The following is a 15832-nucleotide window of genomic DNA, read 5'->3' on the forward strand; positions in this document are numbered from 1 at the left end:
ACCAACTGGACAAATTGAAAAAGTGGACAAGTCAAAGGAAGAAGAAGTTTATGAACATTTTAGCATACATCCTCTTCATTCAAAAGAAGTTATGGGAGACAATATTGATCTGTTTCAGATGAAGAAAGCAAAAGGAACTCCTGTGAGTGTATGGGAGGAGAGCTTGGAAGCTCGATGTTTTCCCCAGCTGTTTCCTACAGGAAAAGGAGGACGATACGATGAACGTCCAGAACAGATTCCAGCTTCTGAGTATCGGACTACAAGACTATATGCAGAAGATCCAAGATTTCGACAAAGTATTCCTTATTTATTCCATCTTTTATTTGAAAGCGACTTGTCTGCATTATCATATGCAGTAAATCACATTTTAAAAAGTGGAGTACATTTACAAAATGTGTCTGCTAAGGATTTTATGGAGAAAGTGCAGCACCGAGATGATCATTTGGAAACACAACTGATCAATCTGATGGCTTGTCAGCGTGGGACAAATGAATATTGGTACCGACGCCATGGTGAACTAAAATGCATGTTACGGAATTTAGGAACACCAACATGGTTCCTTACCTTAAGCTGTGCTGAGTACGCTTGGGATGATTTACTGGATTTTCTACGAGAGGCAAATTCAAACATTAAAAACATCGAATACAAGACAGCAGGAGAACTGTGCTCATTGGATCCGGTTAATGTTTGCAGATATTTCAATCATAGATTTGAGGCTGTGATGTCCTTCATCTGCAATAAAAAAAATCCACCTCTTGGAGAAGTAGAGGATTTCTTTTGGAGAAAAGAGTACCAGGCAAGAGGTGCTCCTCATATTCATATGCTGTTGTGGATCAAGGATGCCCCAAAGTTTGGAACAGATACTGATGAAGCAGTGTTATCTTTCATTGAAGAATATGCAACATGTGCTATACCAAAAAGCACAGAAGAGAAAAAGTTAAAGGAGCAAGTTTTACGTTTCCAAAGTCATCGGTGTGGAAAATACTGTCGACGGAAATACAAGAGCAAAGATAAATACTACACTAAATGTCGATTTGGATTTCCTAGACCTGTTCTTTCAAATGGAAGAGTAAACAGTTTTATGTCATCTGTGAGACATACTATTACAAGAAAATCACCTAAGAATACCTACAACCTTAAAAGAAAAGAAGAATCAAAAAATATAAATGACTACAACCCAGTCATTTTATCCATGTGGAATGCTAACATGGATATACAGTATGTAGCTGACAATTCCATTGCTGTTGCTCGATATGTAACGTCTTACATTACTAAATCTGAAAAAACTGAATTGAAGGAAATGTGGGAAGAGATTTGTCACGAGAAGACTGTCAGTAAGAAGCTGTACAGTTTCAGTTTAAAGATGTTATCGCATCGAGAAATTGGATCCTACGAATGTTCAGATAGGTTATCTTCTGCAAGTCTCTACTCGAAATCAAGAAGAAGAATTTGGGCAAGTTTAGGCCTTGCAGCAATGAGAAATCGGGTACTGAAATCTGTTGGAGAAATTGAATATTTGGCCGAGAATGACCCAGAAAGTACAGATATTTTGAAATCAAACATGTTGGACACATATTATCCCAAGAGAAGTCATCATCTGGAGAACATGTGTCTCTATGAAGTGCTGCAGAACTACATTTATTCACGGAAAGCCGCAGAAGACATCAACAATGGAAAATATAAAGTCATTGGTGAGGAAGGATGTTTGGTGAAGCAAACAAAAGGAAGTTTGATAAATCACAGGAAGCTGAGTTGCGACACTACTGACAAAAAGGAATTTTACTACTTGGCTCTTTTACAGCTGTTTAAACCATGGCGTACAAAGGACGAACTACTATGAGAATTTCAAAGCTATGAAGATTCATTTAATGCTTGCAAAGACAGCATACAATGCAGTACATTCACAACTTATGTGCAAATGTTAAATGAAGAAATTGAACAGGAAACTACAATTGCAGCTGAAGTAGCTAGAGACAGTTCTCAAGACAGCCAAAGTTCAGGAACACTCAGTCAAGATCCCCTAGGACAACCAATCGTTGAAAATGAAGCTGCAATAGCCATGAATGAAGTGGAAACGGCTATAAATCAAGCTCAAGAAGAATTTATAGACTTACCAAATTTGGAAAGACAACTGAATGAAGAGCAGCAACAAATTTATGAAGAGATCAGAAACAAAATTGATCACGGATTACTACATGAAAAAAAAGAGTGCTCATGCACATCATTTCATCCAATCAGGATGTATGTAAGCGGACAAGCTGGAACTGGAAAAAGTTTCCTAATAAAAGTCATCAGAAGCTACCTTCAGCAAAAAACGGATTCTACTTTGTCTTGTGTGGTTACTGCTCCAACTGGGTTAGCAGCATATAACATAAAAGGAATCACCTTACATCGTTTGCTAATGTTACCAGTGGAGCATGAGAACAAAATACAATACCACAAGCTAACTGGAGAAGCATGCTTGGAAGTTTCAAGAGTATTGAAGAAGATGCAAGTTCTCATTATTGATGAGGTGAGCATGGTATCAAACTTAATGCTTGCCTTTGTGCATTTAAGAATGCAGCAAACTCTAAGGACAGACTATGACGTGTTATTTGGTGGAAAACATGTCATAGTTTTTGGGGATCTTCTACAGCTTACTCCAGTTAAAGGACAACCAGTGTTTAATACTGTGACACATGAAGACACAAAGAAGTCATTGGGAAGCATCGGTAATGCAAATATTTGGTCCTTCTTTGAGTACAAGGAACTTACTACTAATATGAGGCAAGCAAACGATGAAGAATATGGAAGTATTCTGAAAGATATCAGAATTGGACTACTCACTGAAGCTGGCACAAAAGCATTACAGAGTCGGTTGCTACATAATTTATTTCCAAAGGAAGAAATAGTTGCAGAGAAGATATACAAGAACATTGCAGAAAAGAAAAGTGTCATCTGCTTAATGCCAACTCTACGTGAATGCTCAATATTCAATGAGGAGCTTTTGAAATTGGAAAAGGAAGATATCAGGAAATTGGAAGCAGTGGACAAAATTCAGGATGGAAGAATTACTATCACATTAACAGGCAAACTGAAAAATAAATTGGATTCACTAGAGAAGAACATTTCCAAAACTGCTGGATTAGAAAAAAATCTATATGTTTGCATGAACTGTAGAGTATTTTTAAGGAGAAATTTGGATGTTGAAAAAGGTTTAGTTAATGGAGCTATGGGAAGAGTTGTGGGTTTTATTAATTATCAGAAAAAAGATGGAATTGAATGTTTAAAAATAAAATTTGATCAGATAGAAGAAGTTATAGACATTTGTCGTTGTACAGTTCGTTTTATGCTTGTGAAAGACTTATATGTACAAAGGAAACAGTTTCCGTTTTCTCTAGCATATGCTGTAACTATTCACAAGTCTCAAGGATTGACTGTAGATTGTGCATTTGTGAACATTGGTTCAACTGTGTTCAAAGAAGGTATGGCTTATGTAGCTTTGTCACGAGTGAAAACATTATCTGGTTTATTCATGATAGACTTTGATGACTCAAAAGTTATTGCTGATACAAATTGTGTAAAGGAGTATAATAGATTAAGAAGAACCTATGCTCCTCATTTAGGTCAGTATCCTGTGTTAGAGAAACGTGTAGTTTCTCGTAAAAGGAGAAATGAGAATATCTGTAATGAGGATGTAGAGAGGAGGAAAAAAAAGAGGAGTGATGTAATTGCAAGCAAAAAGAAAAAGGAAAATGAAGAAGAGGTTGTAGGATGTCATTTTGAAAATAGCTCTGGTGTCAACTGCTACGCTAATGTAGTGCTGAATGTTGCATTTTATCTGGAAAGTTTGCAAGAGCAGATAATAGTAAATCAGAGAAAAAGATTCTGTTCTGAGTTGAGTCTCCTTTTTCAAAAGCTGAGTAATGATAAAACTCAAATAGAAAGTGCTACTGAAATTAGAAAACTTTTAGATGTATGTTCAGGATGTACACAGTTTTCTCAAAATGTACAGCACAGGAATTCTTGTTGTATTTTCTTCAGGTACTGGAAGAAGAAGGTGTACACATTGAAAATTTGTTTGGTCTCTCTTATAAATGGGAACATAGTTGTCAAAACTGTTTCAATACATGTGGCTCTAATGTTGATTCTGAAAGGTTTATTTATTTAACATTGCCAGAGAGTAAAACAGTCACTTTTGCTAAATTAGTTAAAGATGCTAATCATAGCATGGAATGCGGTGAGTGTAAATCTGACATGTTTTCAACGTTAATTTTAAAGGAATACGGACAGTGTGTAATTTTAATGATGCAACGATGTAGAGCTGATGGTTCAAAATTGGATACTTTAATAAAGAAGTTTACAGGACAGCAATTATCAATTTCAGGAAAAACTTTTGTAACAGTTGCAATAATTTTCCATGATGGACCTACTGTAACTTCTGGTCATTACACAGTTTATCTAAAATGTAAAAAAGGCTGGACAATGTGTAATGATTGTCAATTGGTTTTTAAGCAACGTTTGCCGTTTGATTTAGCAAATTCCTATCTAATCTTCCTGAAACCTAAATTTTAGAGAGAATTGGCAACATCTGTACAAAACAATTTTACCATTTTATTGGATTACCATTGGAGTTTTCAAATTTAAAGATTTTTAAAATTACCATTTAGCCTAAAGGAAAGGTAACCAATTGTATTGTGGACTTATATAATTCTTAATTAATGTTTCGGAAAACAACATTTTAGAGAGAATCGGTAACATCTGTACAATTTAAATTTTTGTATTTTATTGGATTACCGTTGGAAATTTAATCAAAAAAGATTTTTAAAATTACCATTTGGCCTAAAGGAAAGGTATCCAATTGTATTGTGGACTTAATTAAATCCTAATTAATCTTTCGGAAACCAAAATTTTAGAGAGAATCGGTAGCATCTGTACAATTTAAATTTTGGAATTTTATTGGATTATCGTTGGAAATTTAATCAAAAAATAATTTCAAAATTTAACATTTGGCCTAAAGGAAAGGAAACTAGATGTATTGTGGATTTATTTGAGATATATTATTTTTGAGATTATGCTTCTGTAAGAAAATTGTCAGACGGTATTTTTTAGAAATAGTTTTTGTTATTAGATGATATTTTTAATGAATAATATTTTGCATTTCGATAATGTTATGTTTAACTGAGAAGAGATTCTGGGCTTTTTTTAAACAATCTTTGAGATTGTTATTTTTTTTTTGCCCGCTGTTAAGTGATGAATGCAATTGCTTTCACGATTTATAGTGAAATGCAATATATTGTGAAAACAGCAAAAAAAGGCAAAAAATAGTTTTTGGAAAATATGTAAATATGTGTACTGTATTATAAAATGTTTTATTAAATATTAATACTTTTTTCTTTTTTTTCAGATTGAGAAAGAAAATTTTCGAAAACTTGAACCATTTTTCTAGCAATTAAAATTAAATTTTAATTAATAAATAATTTTTTGAGTGGGTATGGTAAGTCAGAAATTTCATGGTCCCTTTTTTCCACTTCTCCACAATCACATTTTCAGTTTTTCATTGTAATCTCTCAAGGACCTTGTAATGTGGTAATTGATTTTTAGTGGGTTTTAAAAAAAAAAAAAAAAAATTACGCGTACGGTAAAAAAAAAAAATCAAAAAAAAGTTTACAAAAATATATAAAAAAAAGTTGATAGGTAAGGTTGGCTCTTAAAAGAGCCGTTGTGTTCGTACAGGGACAGAGGAAAGAAAGAATGGGAATATTAGTCGGTAGGACAAATGTGCTGGTCTATTTTATTGTTAACTAGGGCAACACTGGTCTCCCTATGAGCAATTAGACCATAACAAGTGGCGCACCGCATTGTAACCCTTGCAAACCGATGGTTAGTTTCCAGAGGACTAGAAAAAGGAGATGCTCCCCCCACAGATGAAGGGCTCAGCTGACCTGCCGAAGATGGACTCTGCCCTGCAGATGATGGACTAGGCTGAGCTGCTGTGGATGTGCTTGGTTGACTTACTGAAGGGTTTCCTCCAGTATGTCGAGCATATGTCCTACCGTGTACATCATGAAGGTGTCTTAACATAGTGTGATTCCCGAAGGAATACTTCTTGTTAGGATTCCCTCTTGAAAGTACACGGTCACAAAGCTTACAAGTCACTAAAGGTGCATTTACCTTTTTCTTGCCCTCTGGAAAAGAAAAATACTCCCATATGAAAGAGCTCTTTTGTTTCCTCCTTCTCTGCCTGATGGTAGTGCTGCTAGCCTCACTCTCAGAAGAGGTCTGCTGTTCTGCCATTGTATCACAAAGACAACTCAGCTCCTTCTCCTAAGGGATCACAAGCAGAAATGAGGGGAATGGGTGTGGTGTAGGAGAGTTCTAGAACTGAAAGTAGTAAAAACCAATCAAAAGTGTTGTTTCTTGATCACATGACCCAACGTGCGCGTACGTTACGCTTACGGAGCGCTTACGGTAAAAGTACGCATGCGCGTAAAAAAGACACGCGCGCATGCGCAAAACAGGCACGCCCCTTCACTTCCGCGTAACATGCGCGTGCAGTGTACGCATTACGCGCCGCATGCGCGTGACGCACGTCTACGCAAATTGCGTAACTGAACGCAAACAGCGTAGAAATCTAACGTACTAAAAGTAAGACGTGCGCTTACCGTACGCGCACGTTAAAAAAATACTAAAAAAAAAAAGAAAAGGGAAAAAAAGATTCACTATGTTATACTACTATATCTTACCTGTTTAGTTTAAAAAAAAAGGTGAAAATAAAAAATATATTGTAGAATTTTTAAAATTTAACCATCGTCTTTAAAGAGGATATAAATTTAAAATAAAAATATGTAAAAAACATTGCAAAAAAAAAAAAAAAAAAACGTTAAATATAAGAATTAGCATTTAAAAAACCTTGCAAATTCACTGAAAAAACCATGGGTTTCACACACGTTATAGTTAGGAATTAGCATTTAAAAAACCTTAGAAATTCAATGAAAAAACCAAAGGTTTCACACATGTTATAGTTAGCTGGACATTTCACTCGTAAAAAACCAATGAAATTCCCCCGTTATAGTTAGTTCAGCTAACTATAACTCGCGCGCCCGCAATGCACTGCTGATGACGTCACATATTACATCACTCATGACATGGTCAGTGACATCACTCATGACATCACTGATGACATCTCAAATGACATCACTGATGACATCATCCAGTGAATGTGTGTTTTCTGAAAATTAAATATGTTTTATATATGTATATCTCAAGGTCGATGGAAGAATAAATGGATATATAAGTGTCTAAATGGATGATTTGTTTTTGAAAAATTGATTGTGTAACTGACTGATTAAGTGTATCATAGTGAATACATGGCTTACTGAGTAATGTTTAAATATGTAAATATCTGTATCAGTCTCTCACTTTGTGTATAAGTGGCTGCATGGGTTGGTGAGTAGCTACATGGGTGTCTATATAGGTTATTAGTTGTTTTTTTGAGTATCAGTCTGAGTGTCTGCATGGTTCGGTGGGGGGGTATTACGTAGTGCATAGGTGCATGAATGAGTGACTCACTCTTTGTATGTGTTGAAGACAGCATGTGTGCAGGACTGTATGGGTGGATGAGTGTGTGTATGGGTGTGTTAGTGAGTGAATGACTGTCTCAATAGTGTCTTTATGAGTAACTACATATCTTTTAAACTAGTATATGTGACTATTGGTGTATATAAGTGAGTATATGTGAGAGTGAGAGATTGAAAGAGTTCCTGTATTAATAAGTATGTGTTTCTATAAGTGATTGTTTAAAAGACTAAATATGTGTAAATTTCCGTAGAAGTAAGTGTGGTGGTGTGTGTATAACTGTATATGCAAGTAAATGTATGTTTGATTCTTTATTAGCATGAGTGACTATGTGTGGGAGTAACTCTATGGATGAGTGGCATTGTGTGACAGGATGTATAGGTGTATGAGTACATATGATGAGTGAATACATGTATGAGTGACTGTATAGGACTGTTGGTGAATGAGTGGATGTGTATGTGGATCTTAGAATTACTGAAGAGGTTGTTGTAACTGGTATTGGTATGTCCATTGTTTTGAAAATGTTAGTCTCTATTTTTGAATGTGTGTATCAAACGATATATTACAGTGAGAGAAGGTCTGCCACTCTATCACAAGGATGATGTCATCAGTGATGTCATCACTGATGTCATTTGAGATGTCATCAGTGATATCATGAGTGATGTCACTGACCATGTCATGAGTGATGTAATATGTGACGTCATCAGCAGTGCATTGCGGGCGCGCGAGTTATAGTTAGCTGAACTAACTATAACAGGGGAATTTCATTGGTTTTTTACGAGTGAAATGTCCAGCTAACTATAACATGTGTGAAACCTTTGGTTTTTTCATTGAATTTCTAAGGTTTTTTAAATGCTAATTCCTAACTATAACGTGTGTGAAACCCATGGTTTTTTCAGTGAATATATATATATATATATATATATATATAGATATATAATTACCAGTTTTGTTTAGCCAATTTCCTCGTGAGCTGCACATGGAGTCACAAGATGGAAGATGGCTGTCAACACTTCCTAGTTTGAAGTGTTGCCAGCCAATTAGATCTCGGCACGAGATCGGGAGGGTTCATGGAACCACTGCGTGCCTATATATACACAATTGGAAATGTCTTAACATTTCTCCGCAACTACTGAAAAGATTTACACCAAATCACAAACACGCACTTCCCTGGACCATCATCTACCTTCCTGCCAAGTTTGGTGTCATTCTGTTCAGCAGTTCGGACTGTACCCCTGTCTAAAGGTCCAGTGGGAATTAACATGGGGGAAACATACTTTTAAGCACCCCCTGGTTCTCTGCCCCTGCTAGACGGATCACCCCAAAACTTTCAAGACCGCAGCTGGAGTAAGAGTCATATCAGTTTTGAAAATTTTGTGAAGGTTCCTCAAGCGGCGCATATATATCGATAGATAGATAGATAGAGAGATAGAGAGATAGAGAGATAGAGTGATAGATAGATAGATAGGATATGTGACCAATCTTCATTTTCCCAAAAAAGTGTCAAAGTAGGTTCTGTGTGCTATGCAAAGTTTGGGGGTAATCCGTGCAGTGGGGACCGAGAAATATGAGAGTGAAATAAGGGTGTATTTGTAATGTTAATTCCCATAGGAATGTGTTGTCGAATCTACAGCCCGAACCGCTGGACGGAATTATACCAAATTTGGCAGAAAGGTAGATGTTGTAACGCAGATTGTGCTTTGTTTTTTATTTGCTGCAAATCCGTTTTGTAGTTTTTGAGAAATTAAAGTTGAACATTATAGTGAAATCTCTGGCCATGGATATTTCGCACTGATGTTGCGATGGTCGCGGATATGTCGCGACAATTTCGATGTAAATCTGAACGCGCGCGTCAGCGGGAATGCTGTGATTGGCTGGGCGCAACCTGTACAGAAAGTTGAGACTGCCATTTTATCGATCGAGAATGATTCCCAGGGCTGAATATTTCTGTGAAAGCTAACATAAGGAGTCAGAGTGGAGGTACTCTGAACCCATGTTTGAGGAATGGGGGTGTTAGTGACGCAAGTTATGTGTCCAAAATGTATTTCTTTAAATCATGCATGATATTCGCGATGACAACGCGATCGGGGCCCCCTGTGTACCGTCACAGGGACGTTGTGACTATCGCAGCGAATATTGTTGGAAATATGAAAAATATATATATTTGTACACACTCGCCGGCCACTGTCACAGACTCACGTACAAACTCACTCAGACACACACCCATTCACAAACCCACTCAAACACTACTACATCCAGTCACATACCCAGCCAAATACTCATGCACCCATTCAGGTCCTCATGCACCCACTTACAGACTCACTCGGAGAGTGACGCACCTATGTACAGACCCACTCAGAGACTCACACACCTACTTAAGAGACCCACTCAAAGATTTGTGCGCACATTCTCATACCCACTTAGAGACTCTTACACCCACTCAACTACCCATCTAGGCACTCATACACCCACTCACAGACCCACTCAGATACTCATGCACCCACTTACAGACTGACTCTGAGAATTATGCACCCGTTTACAGACCCACTCAGAGACTCACACACCCACTTACAGACCCACTCGCGTATGTCCTCACACACCCACTAAGTAACTCACAAACCCACCGACAGACCCAGTGAGATACTCATACACCCTGTCACAGATCCACTCAGACACTCATACACCCAGTCACACAGCCATACAGTCACTCACACTCAGACTCTAGGACTTATGCCCGTCACTCACTCATACACTTACAGACTCACTCAGATATACACTCACACCCATTCACTCACCCACATACTCACGTATCCACTCACAGACCCACCCAGACACACGCCCTCCTAGTCACAGACCCACTCAGACATGCACCCATTCACTCACCTTTTCAGAAACGTATACTAACAGACTTATTGAGAAATTCATACACACACTCGCAGATCCACTCAGGCGCTCATGCACCCACTCACAGACCCACTCAGACATTCATGCACCCACTCACGGACCCACTCACATTCACACACCCATACAGTCAATCACACCCATTGAAGAGGTTTTTTCACAAAACCATCACACAAACTCAAATATAAACACTACATTACTAAAAAACTAGTGTCTGCTTTTATGTAAAATGTCTCTATATATATATATTTAAGACTTCCTCAAAAACATGCGCCTTTTGCGACATCACCGCGGGTATCGCAATGTTGTCTTGAATATGAAAAATTTAAAGAAAAAAACCTACGCTTGTTAATCCACTGAAGAAAATACAAGGTTATACACATACACATTATAGAGCCATTATAGATAGAAAATACAATTTAAAAACCTTAAAAAAAAATGTTTTTAAAGCATTGGTTACATGGATGGTATAGTTAGGAAATAGAATTTTAAAAACCTTAGAAATTCACTGAAAAAAAAGGTTACAGGGATATTATAGTTAAGAAATGGAATTAAAAAAAATCTTAGCAATTCACTGAAAAACACAAATGTTACAGAGACATTATAGTTATACTAAGGTTTCTCTCGTATGATGAGAAAAACCAGCACTCACATAGCAGACCGGACTCATGGTTCCCTGATCCACCTCCCAGGCCAAGAATGTAGTTATTTTGAGGTAGCACACCCCCAACACCCCCTCTGATGCTTTTCCCCTGAGGAAAGGCATCTCCAAACAATAGCTTGTGAGCTACTGATGGCTCTCCAGCTACATGAGAGTAGCTCTCCAGTGTTCAACCCAGAATACTAACCTAGAAGTGTTTGTTTGGTTGAATTAATATATGTATACCAAACTTGAAAATGGATACTCAAGACAAATTTATGTTTATTTTCAAAGTTCATAAGTTGGCGTTTGCACAAAAATAGCAGAATTTTGAATCTCATAGTTCAGTGATAAATCATGTGGTGTATGGGAGACTACATGCTAACAAAATTAAGTTGGTATTAGGGAATTGCAGCTCTGCCTGCTATGTGTTACTCATATAGAGGCGTCAAAAAAGGACAGTCTTTTTATACATTATTAATGGCAACCTTGCTTGAGGCACAAAGAGATCACAGCTAGTAATCTTGCATATGATGCCCTCTAATGTAATCTTGTTTGACATGGTCGCTATTACAACAATAATAATATTATTAGCTCGGGGTGCTTTCCTAAAACTTAAGTCACTCTTATTATAGAAAAAAGTTGGAGACCCCTGGTTTACCAGTCACAAGAGAGGAGTTAGTGAAGGTTCACCTGGAAAAGAGGAACTTAAAAGATTACCAGGGCAAGATGGAGGATTGTGAATCACAAGGGCTTCTGGAGACATTTAGTCCCCTTCTTCTAGACGTGTGAGAGGAATACAAAGCATCTCTAACTGACTGGGAAGTGGAACAGTGACTACTGTCCACCAGAAGCCATTAGCCTAGTACAAAGCCCAGGAAGGGCTCACCGAGAAAATGGAAAGGAGAGAATTGCTCCAAATAGCTACAACTTCAAGCGATGATGTAACTCAAACTGTTTTGAAACAGACATAGAAAATGAACTGAGTGAGACCACCTCGAAGAGAGAACGCTCCGGGCCAAACACACATGTCAAGTGCTTATATATACTGCGAAAAGAGACCAGGAACTCCTAAAAACTTAGAGGACACTTGCAGCACCATGAACCAATGCTCCACAGCAGTACCCAGCCTTGACAATGGAACCTGGTAAGTGTACCAAAAGAAGACTGGAAGGCTTCGGTATTGCTTTTGTTTTTTCCTCTAAACAAAAAGTATTCAAATAAAGGGGCTTTTAGCAGTGGAGTGCAGGCACCTAATTATACACTTTAAGCTATCAGATTAGTAAGTAATGGAAAGGAAGAATTATTCAGAGTAATGAAAATACCTGGTTAGTAAGGTATACATTCCACATTCCATCCATATTCTCCTTCTCAAATGCCATTACTCTTAGCATACAAAAGTCACAATCCTGAATATGATGAGAAGAACAGTGGTACTGCAGACTGTCATGACTCACAGACCAGGTGTGCATGTGATAACACTCCAATGAACATCTTGGGCTCCACAAGTCTTCTGAGGCATGATAGTTCAAAAGTGAGCACAACTGAATTCGGATTAAGAGCAACAACCAGACAAAAGGTCTGTGACGTGGGATTTTTTTTTTCGGAGGAAGGGTATACCTTTCTCACATTTTGCAAATAGATACATATTCATCATATACATCCATGGCCTGTCTCTTTAGTGAAAAGAGCTGCTCTTGTAAGCCCTTTCTATAATGTCATTTAGTGGTTCCTGTATAACTCCACTTACTGTCTCAACCAACTCTGATTATTTGTTCATAAAACTTTGGCAAGGATTCCTGTGTGTAGAACAAACACAACGGGGATGCTAATGCAGCGGTCAGGCTCTGCCTACCCAGTTATCCTAGAGTCTCCTTATAAAGTGACTTGGAAGTTTAACTCAGGGTTCAGCCTATTTATACTGACCAGGGACTATGCAACCACAATGCACCCTGTCCTCTTCAATGGTCTCACATGAAACCACAGATGACATCTCAAATGACATAATCAATAACATCACTGAAGTAACACAGTGTTGAACTTTTTCATTTTCACATCGATTTGCTGCAAGTAAAAATAAACCCATATTCCTCTCTATAATCTCTCTGCATAGACATCTAGACCATGGAACTGAAAGATGTTGTACTCTGACATGTATACATACTTTGATATGTACCTGTGTATGTCTGTGTTCTTTCTTGTGTGTGTATGCAAAGTGACAGTACCACTGTCAGCATTTACGGTCTGATTCACGAACTGCATTTTTATTAGAACGTAAAGCAGTACTACAATAGTACTGCTTACTTACTATATAATGCAAATCACAAACCTAAAAGTATACATCTCCACCTCCACCTCTCCTATATTATCCGTGGGGTGATCGTCAGACATGTAAATTTACTACTTAGTAGTAAATGTGTGATGGACCAGAGGGAGTGGCTGGAAAAAAGGGGCATACTTACTATTTAATGAAAGTAGTTTAGGGAGAAGTATGGAGGAGTTTACTGAGTTTTAAGGAAAGGTTTAGCAAGGTACTGACAACAACCCACAAAAGTGTAAGCCTATTGCTATTAACAAACTGCACTTCTAAAGTTATTACAGCTAAAAAGGGCCACGGTAGTAAATGTACTACAGTACTCCGGACTCGGAGTAAGTCCAGCACGACACATTGCCAACCACTGGTACTGCAATACCCTGCCATATAAGAGACAGGCAGGGACTTTTAAACAAGATCATTAAGAAACAAGGTTAAAATAAAATAATTGTTCTACACTTTTTTATAAATATATATTATTTTAACGTTAAAAATAGATTTGAATAAAAATGAAATATTTTATGATACATTTTTAATAAACCATTTAAAAATAAATTAAACTTCAAAAGTTAAAAAAATTCTTTAACCAAATATATTTAAAATAATAAAAAATGTATTTCAAACGTAAGTTAATAGTGCTGTCATTTTTTATTTTGTTCAACATTTTAAAAAAAGACATCAAATTAAATTACATTCAGATTTAACAAATACAATATTTAGATCTATTTATTGTGCATTACAAATACAAAGTTATATATAGAATTAATGTAAATAAATTCAATAATTTAAAACAAAAAGTAGTTACATGTATTATTAAATTCTAAAAGATTATGCAAATATGTTATCCTGGATGGAATATTTATTTTATCAATTCATTTTTTACATTAAATACATTTATATATATTTAAAAAGACAAAATAAATTAATTTAACTTCGTTACTTCCTATGGGATTAGCTCGTAAATCCCTGCCACCATTATTTTCTATGGGAATGTGTTGCAATATCAGCGGTTGGTCATGTGTGGTGCTGGACTTACTACTGCTCCTTTTTGGTTGTAGTAACTTACACTCATAAATGTGACCACTCGTTTCAGGGGGCTGAGACGTCACGCATGTGTTCACTTTTAAGTAACTTTACACTTGTAACTGTTGACTATCCAAAACTAGTAAGTTTACTCAAAAGTGAAAGAGTAAACTTAGATGTGCAACTTACTCACAGCTGTAAGGTACCTTTCTAAATAGCTCCGTACATAGCCATGCTAAGACTATAAGTAGGAGAAAGGCTAGATTTCCACTGGCAACAGACCTATGTCAAAAGTTCAATTGCGTAATTTCAGCAATTTTATTAATGAGGCCGTTTCTGATGTAATCTGCCCCCTCAGGCACATACATGTCAGGGTACAAAGTCCTAGAAATAAGAATACAAAATGGCAATTGGGCTACCTATTAAGCAGGAGTAAGGATAGATGCTCGCCGTTCTTATGTTTGACTACAGGGAGTTTTCGGAGGTAGAAGTTTCTTCCTCTATTCTGTACTATGACACTTTTCTGAAATGGTTATTGCTTTCCTAATTAACGACATAGTCCTTGATTTCACAAGTACTGACAATACAGAAGTAAAGTTTAAAACAGCTACTTTTCCTATACCTTTGCTGTTTTTATAATTGAATTTGTTTCTGCATCACAGAATATGTTTTCTCTGCAAAGATACAAGGCATTGCGCGAAAGATAAATGAACCAGTTTACAAGACAAGGCAATAACCAGTGTTCCAATTACTTGTGCTGCAGTAAGCCTGGACCTGTAGTCGCAAATGTAAGCCATCTCCAGGGATGTACTGCACTCCTCGGCAGGATGAAGGAATGATTCGGAGCCCCGATGGAAGAACGATCCTCACAGAGTCTTCAGCAGACTTCATCTCCAGGGAAGCAGCAGTCATTGAAATGTCCAAAGGCAAACTCTCCCCTTCTGCTCTCCTAAACAGAAATACAAAAACACCTGAGTTTTGTTTAAAAAAAATAAAATTATTAAGAAACACAGAATTATTTGCTAAAGCAATTGACCACCAGCTAAAGATACCAGCAGAGTATTCCGATCAACCAATCAGAATTCTTTATTCGGTCAAATTAATGACCACAAAACCACACATAAAATATACGTACATTATACCAAAATTAATCATCAATACACAATTAAAAGTTAAAGCCTAAAAAGTCAATACTGAACGGTAGTCTCCCAAAAAGGCCACAGCAAACAGATCCAGAGAAACATGGTTACGTCATCCAAAACTCTCTATTCTAGCATAAGCTATTACCTTTAAAAAAGGAAATGTGATTATTATAAAGTATTTCGATCTTATGTGGGCACAACACATAAAATACAACTTACAACATAAGGACAGGAAATGTGTCAGCAACTCAAGCG

The 15832-nt window shown here is 37.0% G+C and overlaps 1 protein-coding gene across 2 annotated transcripts in view; it reads right to left on the minus strand.

Annotated features, from left to right (window-relative positions):
* Window positions 1–15832, minus strand: part of UBE3D (ubiquitin protein ligase E3D) — a 1075540-nt gene that overhangs the window by 990273 nt on the left and 69435 nt on the right. For both annotated transcript variants that reach the window (XM_085611020.1, XM_085611019.1), the window contains exon 2: window positions 15188–15384. In XM_085611020.1, the coding sequence (XP_085467146.1) occupies window positions 15188–15384 (197 nt within the window). The remainder of the gene's footprint in view (window positions 1–15187; window positions 15385–15832) is intronic.

Source organism: Triturus cristatus, chromosome 6, assembly GCF_964204655.1.
Source record: "Triturus cristatus chromosome 6, aTriCri1.1, whole genome shotgun sequence".
NCBI lineage: Eukaryota > Metazoa > Chordata > Amphibia > Caudata > Salamandridae > Triturus > Triturus cristatus.